The 16491-nt window shown below is 31.2% G+C and overlaps 1 protein-coding gene across 1 annotated transcript; it reads right to left on the minus strand.

The window, feature by feature from the left end:
- Positions 1–183: 183 nt before the first annotated feature.
- Positions 184–13928, minus strand: Phum_PHUM580420 (Chorion peroxidase precursor, putative; the record flags this gene model as incomplete). The annotated part of the gene is made up of 17 exons (XM_002432266.1): positions 184–348; positions 422–524; positions 605–713; positions 817–986; positions 1064–1156; positions 1247–1484; positions 1592–1724; positions 1809–2050; positions 2137–2282; positions 4047–4125; positions 4232–4405; positions 5471–5667; positions 5751–5942; positions 6794–6884; positions 13035–13111; positions 13669–13827; positions 13918–13928. 17 exons carry the CDS (start codon positions 13926–13928, stop codon positions 184–186), a joined length of 2379 nt encoding a protein of 792 aa, XP_002432311.1.
- Between the last annotated feature and the right edge of the window lie 2563 nt (positions 13929–16491).

Genomic DNA, 16491 nt, shown 5'->3' on the forward strand with positions numbered 1-16491 from the left:
TAATAATCGAAATATGATGCGCGAGCAATTCGCGCGCGGTTTTTTTTTTTTTGAATTTATTTTGTCGTTATTTTAAAAATTTTTTTGTCGTTTGTTTGTTTGTTCTTTTGTTTGTTTAATGACCGATATAGAAATAATAATAATAATTTTATTGTATTTTGTTTTAAAAGAAAATCGTTTCATTTATTTTTTAACTCCGAATAATGGCGCCGACGTTTTCGCATTCCCGTGAAAAGTTCTACTCGCACCAGCTGTTCCTTCTGCCGTCGTTCTTTTAAACAATCCCACGGGATGTACGAGTGGTGCTATTATCGATTGTGGAATGTCAACGAGAAGTTCGTTATGTACCTACAAATAAAAAGTCAAAATATAATAATAATGATGATGATTAAATCATGACGAAAAAGGGGGCGATACTGACGAATGTGTGAGGTGCTGCTGCTCCTACTGCCCCACCAAAATCCGCCCATTTTGTTAAATCTAAACTTGGAATTATTCCACTCTTGCATGGCACTCTTGGATTACTACAAACAAACAAACAAACAAAAAATCAATAAAATCAATACACAATCGATACACAATTGATAAAATCGATAATTATTACATTTCGTGATCTGGAAGAACCATCGGATACAATTGTATGGTATCGATAAGATCCGTGTTGTCGCAAATAACTCTGGATAATTTGACTTTTCTGATTTCTTGCAATTGTTCTGGAGAAAGAGAAAGAGAGAGAGAGAGAGAAAATCATTATCGTGTCAAGTTGGTCGTGCGAGAGAGAGAGAGAGAGAGAGAGCGAAATAAAATTTTTTTTACCTGGCGTAAATGATGAGGGTTGATCTCCTAATTCGTACCAAAATCTGTCTCCCCGTCTGGAATAACTAAATTGTGTGGCTATGATGCAACCGAATGTCGGTCCGACCATACTTCCAGGCAATGGCCTTTCGGAAACACCACCGGACCATAAATCGACGTCGGACGGATGTCTGGAAACGAAATAAAAATCATCATTATTATTTTTTTTTCTGGGAAATTTCCGGGAGAGGAGGGAGAAATGACTCACTCGTAAATGGATGAATATCTTCTGATTGTTTCGTTTGACATGGAACCGAAAAGTTCATCGAAAGTGTCTGCTCCGGGTAATCCGCAGAATTTTCTAGAAAAAAAAAAAAAAAATAAATATATACTTTTTTCTCTTACTCTTCCTTCCTTCCCCACTCTCTCTCTCTCTCTCTCTTTCTCTCACCTAAATTCCATGTAACCTGGCAAACCGAATTCACGTCCTCTTTGCATGTTGAAAGAAGCCAAATCCAAACCGAATCGTGCTCCAGCTTTTTTAAACAAATGATTCGTCACCTCTTGAGTGACGGAATCGTCCATGGCTTGAGCAACCTGATTCATCAAACCCATGAAATATTCGTCGAGGACTCCGGCACGGTACAAATCGTAGGGTCTCCTGATAAGGTTCGATAATCTCTTCGAAGCTACATCGTAATATTATTAATTTTAAAGTTATTGCCATTTGCAATAAAAAAAAAGCATAACTCCCCCCCCCCCCACAAGCAACCCTTTTTGTAAGGGGTTAACTCACCGATGAATTTGTGTGCTTTGCTCCATCTTTCTACGGCCGTGGGAAGTAACGAATGTCCGAATCTAAATGCGGCAGCAGCGAACGCGTCGATGACGTTTGGATTAACGTTCGGATCGTAACCGTCCCAGTAACCCTATTGGAATAAGAGAAAAAACGTTAGCGTGAAAATTTCTTTTGTTTGCCTCCCCCCTCCCCTACCCCCGTATGGGATACGAACTTCTTTTTGAGTCAAAAGTCCAAATTTTTCCATGACTTCTTTACCCAATATGATGGGCAAAAATTCATTGTACGTTATGTGTTGTATTTCGGCAATGACGATTCTACGAGCTTCCTGATACAATGTTTCGTCGTCCCAGTGCGGATTTATTTGTGCCAATCCGTGTGCCAATCTGTTGTGTTCACGTGCCATCAACGTGTGCATACACGTGAGTACCAATTGTTCGTTAACACGGATTTCACCTACAAAAAAAAATGTTTTTGTCTTATTCCCCGTTTTCTTTTCCGCCACCATTGAACTCGAAAGGAAAATGATGGAAAACACAAACCGGCTTCGAAACAATACATTGACCGATTCGGTCTAGTACAACCCTCGTCTGGAATGTCCAATTTCAGGGGTAAAAGATCTTTCAAACCGTATTCCGAAAAAACTGGATTCATACGTAACAAACCACCGTATCCGGCTCTCAATTTCCTGTTAAAAAAAAAAAAAAAAAAAAAACAAATAAAACGATTATTATTATTATTATTATTATCGTGATAAAAGTCTCTTCTGCTCCTTCCTGTAGATTTTTCCTTGAAAAGAAAACAATCACATCCGGTTCCGGCATGTGTTCAATTGTTTACAGTCTTTCGACACAATTTACAATGTTGCCAAAAATGGCCGTTTTCCGCTGTGAGAAAATTTTTTTTTTGACAAAATGCAACACTGTTAACGTACCCCAATAACTTTAAATTATTTCAAATAACAAAATAATTTTTTTTTCTGCGAAATAAAAAAACGGGCAAACCAAATCAGGACCGTAACCTTCAATAAAAATAATAATAAATTAATAAATTATTAGTTTTTTTTTTTTTCATTAATTTAACGAGAGAAAAAACCTACAAAATGTGCAAAAATGGATCGATCAAGATAGGAGAGAGGCGTTAATAAAACGTTGCACAAGAATACAAAAAAAAGAAAAAAACTAATCCCACGTCGAAAAATAACAATTTTTTTTATTTTTTTAATTAATTGATAATTCGAATGTCTTTTACAACTATTGCCAACTTTTGAAAAAAAAGAAGAAAATTTTCATTTAATTAAAGAAAATGTTTTGTTTGCGACAACAAAATGGCGTCGGCCGACGGCAGCGTTTAGTTAATATTTCAGACACGGGATGGCGCTAATAATTTAAATAATTTTCCACTTTTCAGTTTGTTTTGAAAACAAACACGAAACCGTTTATAAAATAATCAAATTAACGACGACAACAACAACAACAACAACAACAACCGGAAGCATAAATAACAAACATTAAAGAAAAAAATAAAAAAAAATTTCATTAGGTGTGGCCAACTTTTAATAAGAATTAATGACAAATAAATGGGCAGGGCTGCCAACCGTTTTTTTTATTATTATTTTTATTATAATTAATATTATTAATTTTATTCGCGTCGATTGAGAAATAATCGAGGGGGAAGGGCGAGCGGGGGGCGGGAGGGAAACAAACTGGAAAAATTCTTATCGACTTTGTGATAAATTCAAACGGAAATGACTTTAAAAAAATTTTTGGAGAAAAGGAAAAATTAATAAAAAAAAAAAAAAAAGAAACTTTCGTGTGTGTTCGTGGGTCTAATGTCACGTCCATTATGGAATTTTTTTGTTTTTTTTTGTTTAACGCACCCGTTCCAAATTTGTCCATGACAACCGTTTGTCCAGTTTGTTTTTTAAAAGAAAGTTTTTTTTTTTTTTTAAAAGCGGATTTCAAAAATTTTTTTTATTTTCTATTCCGTTCAAGGTAAACCGCGTGCATCGTCGATTTTGTTTTGTTTGTTATAAAAAATATTTCCTGCAACAACTTGTCACCTTTTAGGTTACAAACTATGACACCTGATACCACGCACGCACACGTTTTCGACTTGTTGCCTTTTCCCTTTTGTTCATTTCATCTCGTCTCATAATTCACCCACTCGCTCAAAAAATTTGTTTTTTGCTTTTTTTTTTTTGGTTTTTTTCCTTTCGTCACGTGTCACCAGAAAAATTAATTCGTTTCCGAATACAAACACACACACAAAATGAATTACACATTAAATTACGTTGGCAAATACCACGATGAAAAACGTGAAGCGAAATCAAAATTAATAACACAATTAAAGTGAAATTTACATTTTGCAAAAAAAAAAATTTTTTTAATAAATCGTGGAAGAAGAAAACATAAAAATTAATTAAATAAATTATTATTATTATTATTCTTACCTTGCAAAATGTTCCGTGACACCATATACGGTATTTCCATCCAGGACTCCGGTCAATGTGTTGAATTGAGTTCTGGAACCTTTGGAAAAAAAAAAAAAAATTTATAATTAAATATGAGGGATAATTTCGAAAGGAGGATGAATGATTTTCCTTTTTTCATCGTGTCATTAGAAAAAAAACCTTACCGAGTCTGCAGCCCGGTCGAACGGCAACGAAACCACGTACGAAATCCTGACACGTCATACCGGTGTGACCGTAGAAATAATCATCTGAAGGTATGGTTATTTCCAAACAATATGGATTTTTCAAATGTGGCGGACGGTGACAACATTCTTCTGGTTCGTTTCTGTTAAGAGGATCTGAAATCAAAAAAAAAAAAAAAAAATCGTTACGTCACACTTGTCCAAAGAGCCCCCTTCATCCCCCCTCCCCCTCCCCGCGATACATCGAGAGCAATTCGTTTGCCTCGAGCCTTCGTTCGCATCCATAAAACAAGTCGAACAACTTCCGTTTTGTTTCTTCAACATTGCAGAAAGAGAGAGTCGGGGATTCGGCGGGGGGGGCGAAAGGGGGGTCGGGGGGACATGTCCGAATATCCGCAAGTGACTAAATTAGGAACGCGGAATGTCGCGTACATAAAAAAAAAACGTTACATGAAAATTCAAAAATTAACTTTCTAATTAAAATTTTACTTTTTTTTTTAAATTCAGGACAAATAATATCCCGTCGAAAAATTATTCTAATAACAAATAATCATAATAATAATAATAATTATAACAACAAGAAAAAAAAAAGTGTCATTAGACAAATATTTTTCAAACGAAAGAATAACAAACAAAAAAAATTAGGTAATGTAAATAATAATAATAATAAAAATTATGTCATCAAAGTGACGATTGAAAAAAAAAAAATTATAATAATGATAATAATTTATTCTATTGACACGTCCTTCGAAAAAAAAATAAAATAGGAAGGTAGAGAGTGAGTGAGAGTGAGTGAGAGAGAGAGAGAGAGAGGAAATAACGTGCCAAAAATTACGAATATTTTTTTTTTTTTTTTTGTGACTCGCGTTTTACACATTGTTATCGTTTATTGGGGGGCGGGGGGGCCAAACGTGATGACGTGACACTTTCTAATTTTTTTTTGACGTAATAAATTCAGTTCGATTTTTTTTTTTTTCGTTTTTTGGTCTCTCCCATCTTTTTTTTTTTCTTTCAATTTTTAAAAATTTTGGCACGATAAAAAAAAAATGAAAAGTTTCAATGATGATGATGATGATGATGATGACTTTCACAACCGAATTTGACAATGACCCAATATATGCGAAAGTGTGTCCAACAAAACAAAACGAAAAAAATGGGGTTAAAAAGGTGGCACTAGACGCGTGACGTGTATTATTATTATGACGTCATTTTTAAACTCACCCAATGGAGTTGCCGTCAAAGTATAATCGTGATCCATGAATTGTCCCCATGCGACGATCATGACGGTACCTGCGTGATCGTGGAAACCTTCGTCCGGATGAACAGTTCGAGATACGATTCTAGCAAGGGGTAATTGATTACCCAAAACGCTTATTCTCGGAGCCGTCATACCGTCGGCATACAAAGGACCCACCAACCTGTTTGACAAATTCAAAAAAAAAAAGGTTAATCGCATAAACAATCATCATTATCATCGCCGTCTTCCCCGTCGGATGTTTACCTTGTGAATGGCGTGTTTATGGCACCCCAAGTCGGATGTTGCAAATTCGTACACAAACCATCGTATCTCCTGTATTTTCCAGGACGGCATTCAACGTTCGATAAATATGGCGGACATACTTCTCTTATGAGAGTTTTTGACGTATCGATGAGAGGTAAACCTTTTTCGATTTCTTCGTAACTGAGACCGTAACTGAAAATAAAAATTAAAAAAAAAAAAAATTAGTCGCCACGTTAAATTAGTGACACGTTCGTTTTCATATTCGGTTCTCATTTTTATTTAAAAAAAAAAAAAAAAATTACGAAATTAAAGGAAATTTTTTTTGTCTTTAATTACACGTGTATAGACAAAGCGTGTTAATTACACGTCACGCGAATTGTTTTTTTGCTTCCAAAACGCATCTCTCTCTCTCTCTCTCTATTATTCGCTCGCGTATGAATTGTTTTTCGTGTAATTAATAACGAAAGAAGAAGAAGAAGAAAACGTTACATAATTCAAAATGGCGGTTTGATAAAAAAAAAAATTATTTTTTAACGGTTTTCGATTATCGTTTTAAAATTCTTTTGACACGTTTTCTTTTGACAAAAATTTCCTATTGAAATCTTTTCACCGTAATTTGATCGGGGGAAAAATTTTAAAAGTGGCACGAGATGGATTTCGCGTACGCGATTCTCCGCCCACTTTTATTCTCTACACGGAAACGAGATAAATAATAATAAAAATTTCCACGACGGAAATCGATATACGAACGAACTCAAACCTGAAATTTTAATTTTATGTAATCAAGAGTCTCTTCTGCTTTATCATGAAAGCAAATGGCGGATATATTTTCTCACCGCCTTCTATTAACGAACGAAATAAAAAATTTAATAATGAGGTTTTGAGTTTAAGATGGCGGATATCGAAGCGTTAACGGTTGGAAATTTCCCGATTAAAAAAAAACCGTTGAAAAATTTTCTTTTCTTCTACCACGATAAAAAAAAAAAACGTTTCGTTCGCAAACCGAAGTTTAAAAAAATTAAAAAATAAAAATGAAAACTTACGTTTTGGCTAAATTAATTGATATGTCGAGAAGCAATTCACCGACTTCGGCAACTTCTTCCGGTTTCCATTCGGCTTTGGGTTGAGACAAATCTAAAATAGAAAATAATAATAATAATAATAATCATCAAGTTAAAACTTTAAGAAAAAATTTTCACAAACGGAAAACAGATTTAAAGGGGAAAAGAAAATTTTTTATCGTGGCATTAGATATAAGTCACCTTCGAGTACATCGAACAACCGAAAGGTTTGTTTCTTTTTCTTTTTTGAAACCTTTTTATAAAATTAATTTTTGTTTGTATTCAGAACAAAAAAAAAAAAAAAAAAAATCGCAGATAATTACAATTGATTTTTTTCTAAAGTCACGGTCGGCCATTTTTAATTTGTTGTAGTAATAACTAATTTAAAAAAAATATACGATAATCGTTAAATTAAAAAAAAAAAAAAATGAGGATAATGGCTAATCCTTTTTTTAAAAATATATATACATAAATACATAATTTGTATATATTTTGTAACAAACAATAAAAACTACAAATAATAATAATAATACTTCGCGTTGAGCAATATAAACAAAAAAAAAACGTGACAATAGATTTACGCTTGCGCATCTCGACTACCAAAAAAAAAAAAACTTTGTAATTATCACACACACAGAAAAAATTTATTAAATACGGTAATAATAATAATGATTAATTATTAATTTTAAGCGGTGGCGTTAAATGATTAAATGATTAATCAATCTCCTGCCACGATCGTGCGTAAACACACACACATTTGTCGCTAAAAAAATCCCCGCGCGTTAATTAAACTTTTAAAAGGTTAAATTTTTTTTTTTTTTTTTTAAATTTCGATCGTTCCACGTTTTTTTATTAAAGTGGCAGCAGAAATCAACAATCGATTACTAAAAAATTTTTTTCTTTTTTTAATGATTTACAACCGTCGAATGGGTCAAATTCGACGATTGCGTTTTTTTTTAATTTTTTTTTTAATTAACAGCGAATAAATTTTTTGCCGTCGGGAAAATAAGAAAAAAAATTTCTAAATTTACGAAAGACAGAGAAAAAGAGAGAGAGAGAGAGAGAGAGAGAGGGAGAGACAATCAAACAACAAACGAAAAGAAACAAACAAGTTTTCGGTTTCGTTTTCGTTTCTTTACGTAATTTCGTGTCTCGAAATTATGAAATATAAAAAAAAAAAAAAAAAAAAATTTAAAAGAATAAAATAAAATTATTTAATATTTAATACAGAGTTTTTTTTTTTTTTTTCGCAAAGTGAAATTTAAAAGTTGTTAATTACACGCGCGTCAATTTTCCCTCTCTAACTAATTACACGAAAGAATGATAATAATAATAAGAACCGAAAGTAACGCGTCGTATTTGTGTATAGTCATCATATCTTAAATTAAATACGTATCCATATTTATTATTTACAAAAAAAAAAAAAGTGGCATTAGAATTGATAATAATAATAATAATAAGTTTTACTTGTAATTATGCGAACGGGCGGGAGGGGGGAGGTATGGTGTAATCGATTGTCGTCTCGTGTAACAATTTGGCGAAAATCCCGGAGGCTCGGTAATAAAAAAAAAAAAAAAAAAATTTACTGCCAAAGTTTTTTCTTTTTTTCCCCGCCATCGTGGCCTTCGATTTATCCGATTAAAATTTTCTTTTTGTTTCACGACAAACAACAAACAAACGACAATTTAATGACCGCCGCCGCTGTCCGGATAAATAAATAAATTTAATAATAAAATGATTAATAAATTTTTTTGTTTCAAGGTTGTCAAAGAGTAACGTAATAACGATAATTTCGAACGTGAAATGGCGGGAAATTGTTGGTCGTGTCACCAAGTGAGCGCACTGCACTCGACGCAGCAGCAGACGACGTGACGTAATAACGAACGTAATTTAAAAACAAACAAAATGGATGACACACACAACACACATACACGCTCTCGTCGTTAAAATTGAAACGAATAAAAAAAAAAATCGTGCAATTTAATAATAATCGGATCGTGGTCACTGTCACAAAACGTGTCTTTAGAAAAATTTCCGTTACGTTCAAAAAAAGAAAAAAAAATTAATAATAATGAAACCGTGATTAATATATTATGGAAAAAAAAAAATTAATTTATTTTTATTGATTTTTCGTTATTTGTGAAGGGCGGGAAATGGGGGGCGGGGGGTTGGCGGTAAGTGGAGAGGGGAAAACAAACGACTAAACTTTCCTTTGACGGTAAATTTTATTATCGAAAGAAAAAAACGTTGAAAGAAAGGGGGACGAAAAAATGCGGAAATTTTCCACAAAAAAAGGTGTTTCCCACGTTTTTCCAAAACTTTGCACGACAACAACAACTTACCCCTTTCCTTCCCTCCCTCCTCGCCCCCCGTAAAATGATTTTCCCCAGCTGTGTGTTAATATTAATAAAAATTTGTCGAGTCATAAAATTTAATTCGGTTTTAAAAAATTTTTTCCATACGTTTTTATTATTAGCAAAATTTTAATTATGCCCCCCCCCCCTCCCGCGGTGATGGTGCCATCTTTCGGATTTTGCAAAAAAAATTTTTAACCTTTTTCCGCGTTACCATGACAACCGGAAAAATTTCGTAAACACGTTTTCCCTTTCCCCCCGTGTTGCCATAACGTAACAAAGTAACTTTTTAACGGTTTTTCATAAACGTTAATCATTCGATGACCAACCGTCATCTCCCCCATTTTCTTTTTTTGTCTTTAAAAAGAAAGAAACAACTTTCACTTTATAATAATAATAATAATAATAATTATTATTATTATTATTACAAAAAAAAGTAACGATTTTCGTTTATTGATTTATCGAAAGGGAGAAAAAAAAAAAAAAAAGAAAAAAAATTTCCCGACGCGATGGATTTTTTACCGCCATTAAAAAAAAACGTTGGAAAGAGAGAGAGAGAGAGAGAAAAAAAAGAAGGAAATTTCGATTTCGATATAGTTCGATCTATCGATTCATATAATCGATTTTGAAAACACTCTCTCGCGTTACATTAATTCTCAAAACGAGTTTTCTCGCGTTGTGAAAAATTTTCACTTTTATAACCGTTTTTTCTTTTTTTCTTCGAGTCATTTGAATTAATAATATATATTTAACGATTCATTTTTTATTTATAATAAATAAATAAATAAATAAATTATTATTATTATTATTATTATTATTATTATTATTATTATTATTATTATTATTACATTCAATATTAATGAATCAAATAGCAATGATGATGATGATGATGTACGTAAAAAAAAAAAAAAATAATAATAATAAGAAATTTCACCGCGTTCCCCTTTTTTTTTTTTTGTGTGTGTCACCAACGGGATTTTTTTTTTTTTTTTAAATCAAATTAATTAATAAACGACCATCCGGTAATTAACATAATAACCAGGGGGGAAGGAGAGGGGAGAGTAGTGAAAAGGACATTTAAAAAGTCACCAGAAACATTATTATTATTATTATTATTATTACGACCAACAAATTTTAAACGTTTTCCTGTGCGTTCTCCCCATCGATTGGATTCATCGAATTCGATTTTTTTTTTTTTTAATTTAAAATTTTTTTTCTAGAACATTCTCAACTTTTATTGTTAACGACTTCTGCCACCACGACGACTACTACTACTACCACTACCACCCTCGATCGTCGGAAATGGTTTTTTTTTTCTTTCTATATTTTGAACTCTTCGGTGGAACGTTCACGTTTCTTAATTGCATGAAGATTAAATCGTTTGATGTTGCACAAAAGACGTGGCGTTCGATAGATCGATCGATTCGATTCGATTCGACCGCCGGAAATTCGCCTTAACGGAAAAATAAACAAAAAAAAAATTTTTTTTTAACCATCCGAAAACCTAATACACTGCCCTTACTGACGAACGCTTTTTTTTCTCTCTCTCTCTTCCTTTATATTCCATTACCTCTCGCTCTCTCTCTCTCTTAATTTATTTCTCATCACCCTTTCTTTCTTTTTCTCTCTCTTTCTCTCTCTCTCTCTCTTTCATTCAATCTCGCCCAATTATCCCATCACCTTTCTTTTATTACTTTTGTTTCGCCAATAAAAAAAAAAAACATTCTAATTTAATAAAGGTCCTAATTGAAATTCAACGCGAAATCAAATGATAATAATAATAATAATAATAATAATAATAATAATGATGATGATGATGATAATTAATACGATTACGAAGCGACCGTTAAGGAATTTATTTTATTTCTTTTACCTTTTTTTTTCTTTTTTTTTTCATTTTCGACCGAATTACAAAAAAAAAAAAAAAAAATGGCGTTATGATGTAGAATATTCATTCACAGTTGAGTAAGTAACCTGAACGCGAAAAACTCGTAATAATAATAATAATAATAATAATAATAATAATAATAATAATAATAATAATGATGATGATGATAAAACATAACATTTCCTACGATGAGGATCAGTTTACTTACTAGTGTGTAGAGAATATCATGGATTACAAAAAAAAATAAAATAAAAAAACCTGATGATGATGATGATAATAATAATAAAATTACGAAAAAAAGGTTTCGCCATATTTTTAACGTGGAATGATATAAAAAAAAAAAAAAAAAAAATTTTTTTTAGAAAGGGCGCGAAGAAAGAAACCGCGTGAAAGTTTTTTACTTTATTTTTCGAGCTACCACAACGGTCAAATTTAAAAAAAAAAAAAAAAGCAGAAGACGTAAAAGTAAGCGTGTTCCGTGATGTTAAGGTCAGAGTTAAAAGAAAGAAAGAAAGGGAAGGAGGAGGAAGTGGAATAAAACGCGTATCACGTGGCAGCAGAATCTTTATAAACCAACCAACCCACCCACCCATCTATCCATTCTCTTAGTTTCGTTATTAATCCCCGAATTCTAATCCTTATCCCGACAAATCCCATAATCTCTTTTTTTTTCACGTGTACACGCGCACACGCGCACGCACACATTTCCTTTCACTCGTCAAAACAAACAACTCAACAATCCGACAGCTTTTCAAAACATTTTAATTATTATTATTCTTTTAAACGACCTCAAACGCATCGAATTTAATCAATGTCGAAAGTTAATAATTTTTTTTTTTTTTTTGAGTTATTTACATAACGATAATAATGATGATGATGATGATGATGATGATGATGGCGATAATGATAATAATAATAATAAATAAATAAAAGTGTAACAACCGGTTAAACCGGTTTTCACGTGTACTAGTAGTAGTTGTTGTTACATACACGTTAAAAAAAAAATATTACGTACAAATTTTTCTTTCTCCTTCCACGTTAACGCGTCCTTCTTTAAAACCGAACGTTAAAAAAAATAAAAAAAGATGAAAAAGATGAAGAAGAGCAAAAACGAACACAGGAAATGGAAATGGAAAAAAAAAAATTTTTGATACGATTTTATATTACGTGCGTGCGTGCGCCATTTAAAAAAAGAAAACCGAAATCGCATTTCCGGTTACGGAGAATTTTTTTTCTTTGAATGACACGCACGTAGTTTCGATTTCGAAAACGATTCGATTTTTTTTTTTTGGCGGCGGCGGCGGCGGCGACGGCGGTATTAATTATTAATCAAATCGTCTCGAACGAGTTTCGAGTTTTTTTTTTCTTCTAACGTTTAATTTCCGACTAAACGATTATTCGCGATTTTAATCCATAGAGTAAAAAAAAAAAAAAGTTTTTTTTCGTGACGTAATTTTTCATCATTTCGTTATATCATCATTTAAAAAATTCGATAAATCGCTTCATCCATTCATTTTACAATGTAATAATAATAATAATAATAATAATAATAATAATAATAATAATAATAATAATAATCATTTAGTATTAAATTTTTTTTATGTAGTAATAATAATAATAATAAAGAAAAAGAAAAAAAAATTGTAATAAACAATAACGCCGCGCGTTTTTTTTCTTCCCCCTTTTCTTAAATTTATTTCTAAACAAAAAAAATGAGAGAAGAATTTTCACTTCCGCGTATTCGAGATAAAATTATCGATTTGAAAATAATAATAATAATAATAATAATAACAATAATAAAACATCTTTCAAAAGTATTTGCAACGTTGCAATCGTTATCGACGGCGCGAAAAAAATTTTTGAATACTAAATTTCAAAAAAATCAAACGTTTCGATTCGATTTCTTTTCGATATCAAAATTTTCTAATTACACGACGTTTTAAAATGTATAGAAAATAAATAAATAAATAAATAAACTTACGAATTCTTTTCCTGGCTTGAAGATATGCTTGATTAACGGCTTCGTATGTGATACACGTGTGCGGTCCATCGTAACCGCTAAAAAAACAAAATAAAAATCAATAAAATCAATAATTATCTATCTATCGATTAATTAATTCGAAACGAGAAAATTTTTAAAAATATCTTTGTCAATTTTCGTTTCATAATTTCGTATTGAAAATTACAAAAAAAAAAAAAAAAAAATTCCATCTTCTTCTTCTTCTTCTTGTTACAAACGAGTTAATGACGACAAGTTTTTTTCTTTTTCTTTCTTTCTTTCTTTCTGTATTTCTATCTTTCTTCATTTCTTTCTTAATCGAATAAAATTAAAATTATTTTTTTATTTCGTGAGCGAAATCATCAGTCAGCGTCTTCCTATTATTATTATTATTATACAATTACGCCTTCGAGACGTGAAAGGATGAATAATAAAAAAAAAAAAAAAAAAACCAGCTCGTGGCATAAATCAAATGTTTAAATACTCTATGAAATGATGAAATGTTTTTTTTTTTTTTTTAAATGTAATGCTATACGCTGCCATCGCGGAAGAGATGAATTTTAATATTGTTTTACTATCTCTATGACTTTTTTTTTTTTTATAACATGATACTCACAAAGTTCCACGAAGAGCGTTATATTGATAATCAAAAGCGCTGCTCCTTCCAGGACCGTCCAATATTAAGGCACATTCACCATCCGTGTGAATTTCCAACGGTTGGTATTGATAAGATGGACAATTTAATAGTGCGACTAATAAAATCCACACCACACCTCTGAAACAAACGGAAAACACATTAATTATTATTATTATTTAAATATTTCGGTATCGGAACAAATCATAAAGTAAATAAATTAAAACCCACGCTTCAATCATCACATTTGATCGTTTATTTTTTTCAATTTTTCCTTTTCTCCAAATTTATTTACTCTATGACGCGTAATAATTAATATCGCATGATTTCCACCCTCCCTTTAACCCAAGAAAAAATTTTTATAACCCAGTGTGACCAACTGAGTAAAGATAAGAAAAAAAAATTATTGCTTCGTCATAGAGTAAAAAAACTCGCAACGTGGCACGAGTGTAAATTTTTTTTTTTTTTTTTTTATTTACTATGAAATACAAAATGATTTTAATAATAATAAAACGAAAATGAAACATGTGCGTGAGATTTTAATATCGAACGTGGCAATAGACAATTTCTAATAAAAAAAATCATGCCATTTAAAAAAAAAAAAAAACAGAAAGTTTTGATTAATTTCAATTATTATTATTAATAATTAAAATTCTTTCGCACGATGTGGAAATTTACTAAAAAAAAAACGACTTTACCAATCCTACCAACGTCAAAAAAAAAAAAAAAAAAAAAAAATTAAAAAGTTGCAAACTTTTACGGAGACGACCGTGGATCGAAAGGTTACCGGAAATCCTGACCGAATATTAAAAAAAAAAAAAAAAATTCGTTTTTGGAAGGGAAAGTGTGTTTAAATTAAATAAATAAATAAATAATTTCTTTCCATCATGTCCGTCCGTCCGTTCGTTCGATACATAAAAACGAGGTCAAATAAAATCGATTTATCGGAAATGAACGATAAATTATTATCATTATTATTATTATTAATAATTTTCATAATGAAATCGTTGCAAACATCGATTGCGAATATTTAATTATTATTATTATTATTATCATTGTTAAAGATTTCTCCGATATTTAATTAAATTTCACAACGTGTATCTCTCCATACATGAAAAATATTTATTACTATTACGTCATTTCCGATCATCTCGAACAACAACAACAACAAACTACTTTATACGAGTAAAAGTTGACGACCGTAAGGAATTATTAATTTATTTTCCTTTTCCTTTTCTTCTACCCTTATCCTAATTCTCTCTCTCTCTCTCTCTCTCTCATCGTTTAATGTTGCATCGTCTGCTAGTTAGATTGATATTCATTTTGCTAAAACCGTGACGATGTTTTTTCTAATCTCATTTTCTAATTGAGCGAACAAACAAACAAACAAACGAACAAACAAATCCAACATTTTGTTTTTTCTTTCCCCCCTCCCCCCTTCTCGTCAAGGATATCTTGTTTCCATTTTAAAAAAATAGTCGTCGGCGGCCACGACGGCAATACTTTCTAAATTATTGGCAATATATATGGGAAGCGGAAGTGCACGGGGAGAGAAAGAGAGAAAAAGAGAGAGAGAGAGAGAGAAGAAAACTAACCCTAAAAAAACGTGAAAAGTTGAATAATGTCCATTTTTTTTTTTCATAAAGAAAAGAGAAGTAAAAATATTACGATGATGATGATGATGATGATAACAAACGAAAAGATCAAAATGTCAAAGGTTAAAGATTTAAAAAAAAAATAATAATAAATATATATATAGGAAAAATATGCAAAAAAGAAAGAAAGAGAAAGAGTGTGAGAGAGAGAGAGAAATTAAATTAAGAGAGAAATTTTTATATATTTTGTATTCATTTTTCCTATTAATAAATAAAAATAAATAATAATAATAATAATAAAGTAAAAAGTTAATAACGTAATTAACCGATAAATAAATAAATAAATTTATCGTTGATTCGATTATTATTATTATTGTTATTATTAAACTTTCGGAAAACGATTCACCGGAAATGAATGATTCGTTAACCCTCGCGTTATTCGATTCTTAGTTTTAAATTCTAACCCTGAGGGGAGGAGAAAAGCGCGGGAACATTCGTTCAAATGTCAAATCCGATTTTTTTTTTTTTTTAAGTTGGTAACGCGACAGGTAGCGTATTAATTTCGGTCACGGTATCGAATTGCGTTTTTTTTAACGTTTGACAGGTCGATGGTTACACGGTGATTAAATACAAACTCTTTGCCCCAATTCTCTCTCTCTCTCTTTTCCTCTCTTTCTCTCTCTTTTCCTCTCTTTCCCTCACATTTCATCATTATCCTTTTGGTATTGAAAAAAATTTTCTTTTTTTTTTTTTTTTAATCGACCTTGACAATGAAGAACAAAACGGAAACGCGATCGTCAACCGTATCATCGCCATTTTTTTTAAACCGCCATTTTTAAATATTTTTCCAAACGGAAAAAAACATTTTCACTTACTCTATGACTTTAATAATTACACGTCAAACAAACATTTTACGATTTTAAATAATAACAATAATGATAACGATAACGATAATAAACGAGAGCAATTACGAAAGTTTCATTTGGTCAATCAATCAATCACTCAATCAATCAATCAATCACTCAAACTTTTTATTTTGGTATTTTTTTAATTGGTTAAAAAAATGGTAATTTAAAAAATTACTCAACGGAATTTTACAGAAAAAAAAAATAAAAATTATTTCTAAAACCATAAATAGAAAACCGAAATTATTTTTTTAAACGTGTCACGTGCCACGACCCGAATCGAACAATTTTTTTTTTTGCCCAAA

The sequence above is a fragment of the Pediculus humanus genome, genomic scaffold (genome assembly GCF_000006295.1).
Source record: "Pediculus humanus corporis 1103172108309 genomic scaffold, whole genome shotgun sequence".
In the NCBI taxonomy this organism is placed as follows: domain Eukaryota; kingdom Metazoa; phylum Arthropoda; class Insecta; order Psocodea; family Pediculidae; genus Pediculus; species Pediculus humanus.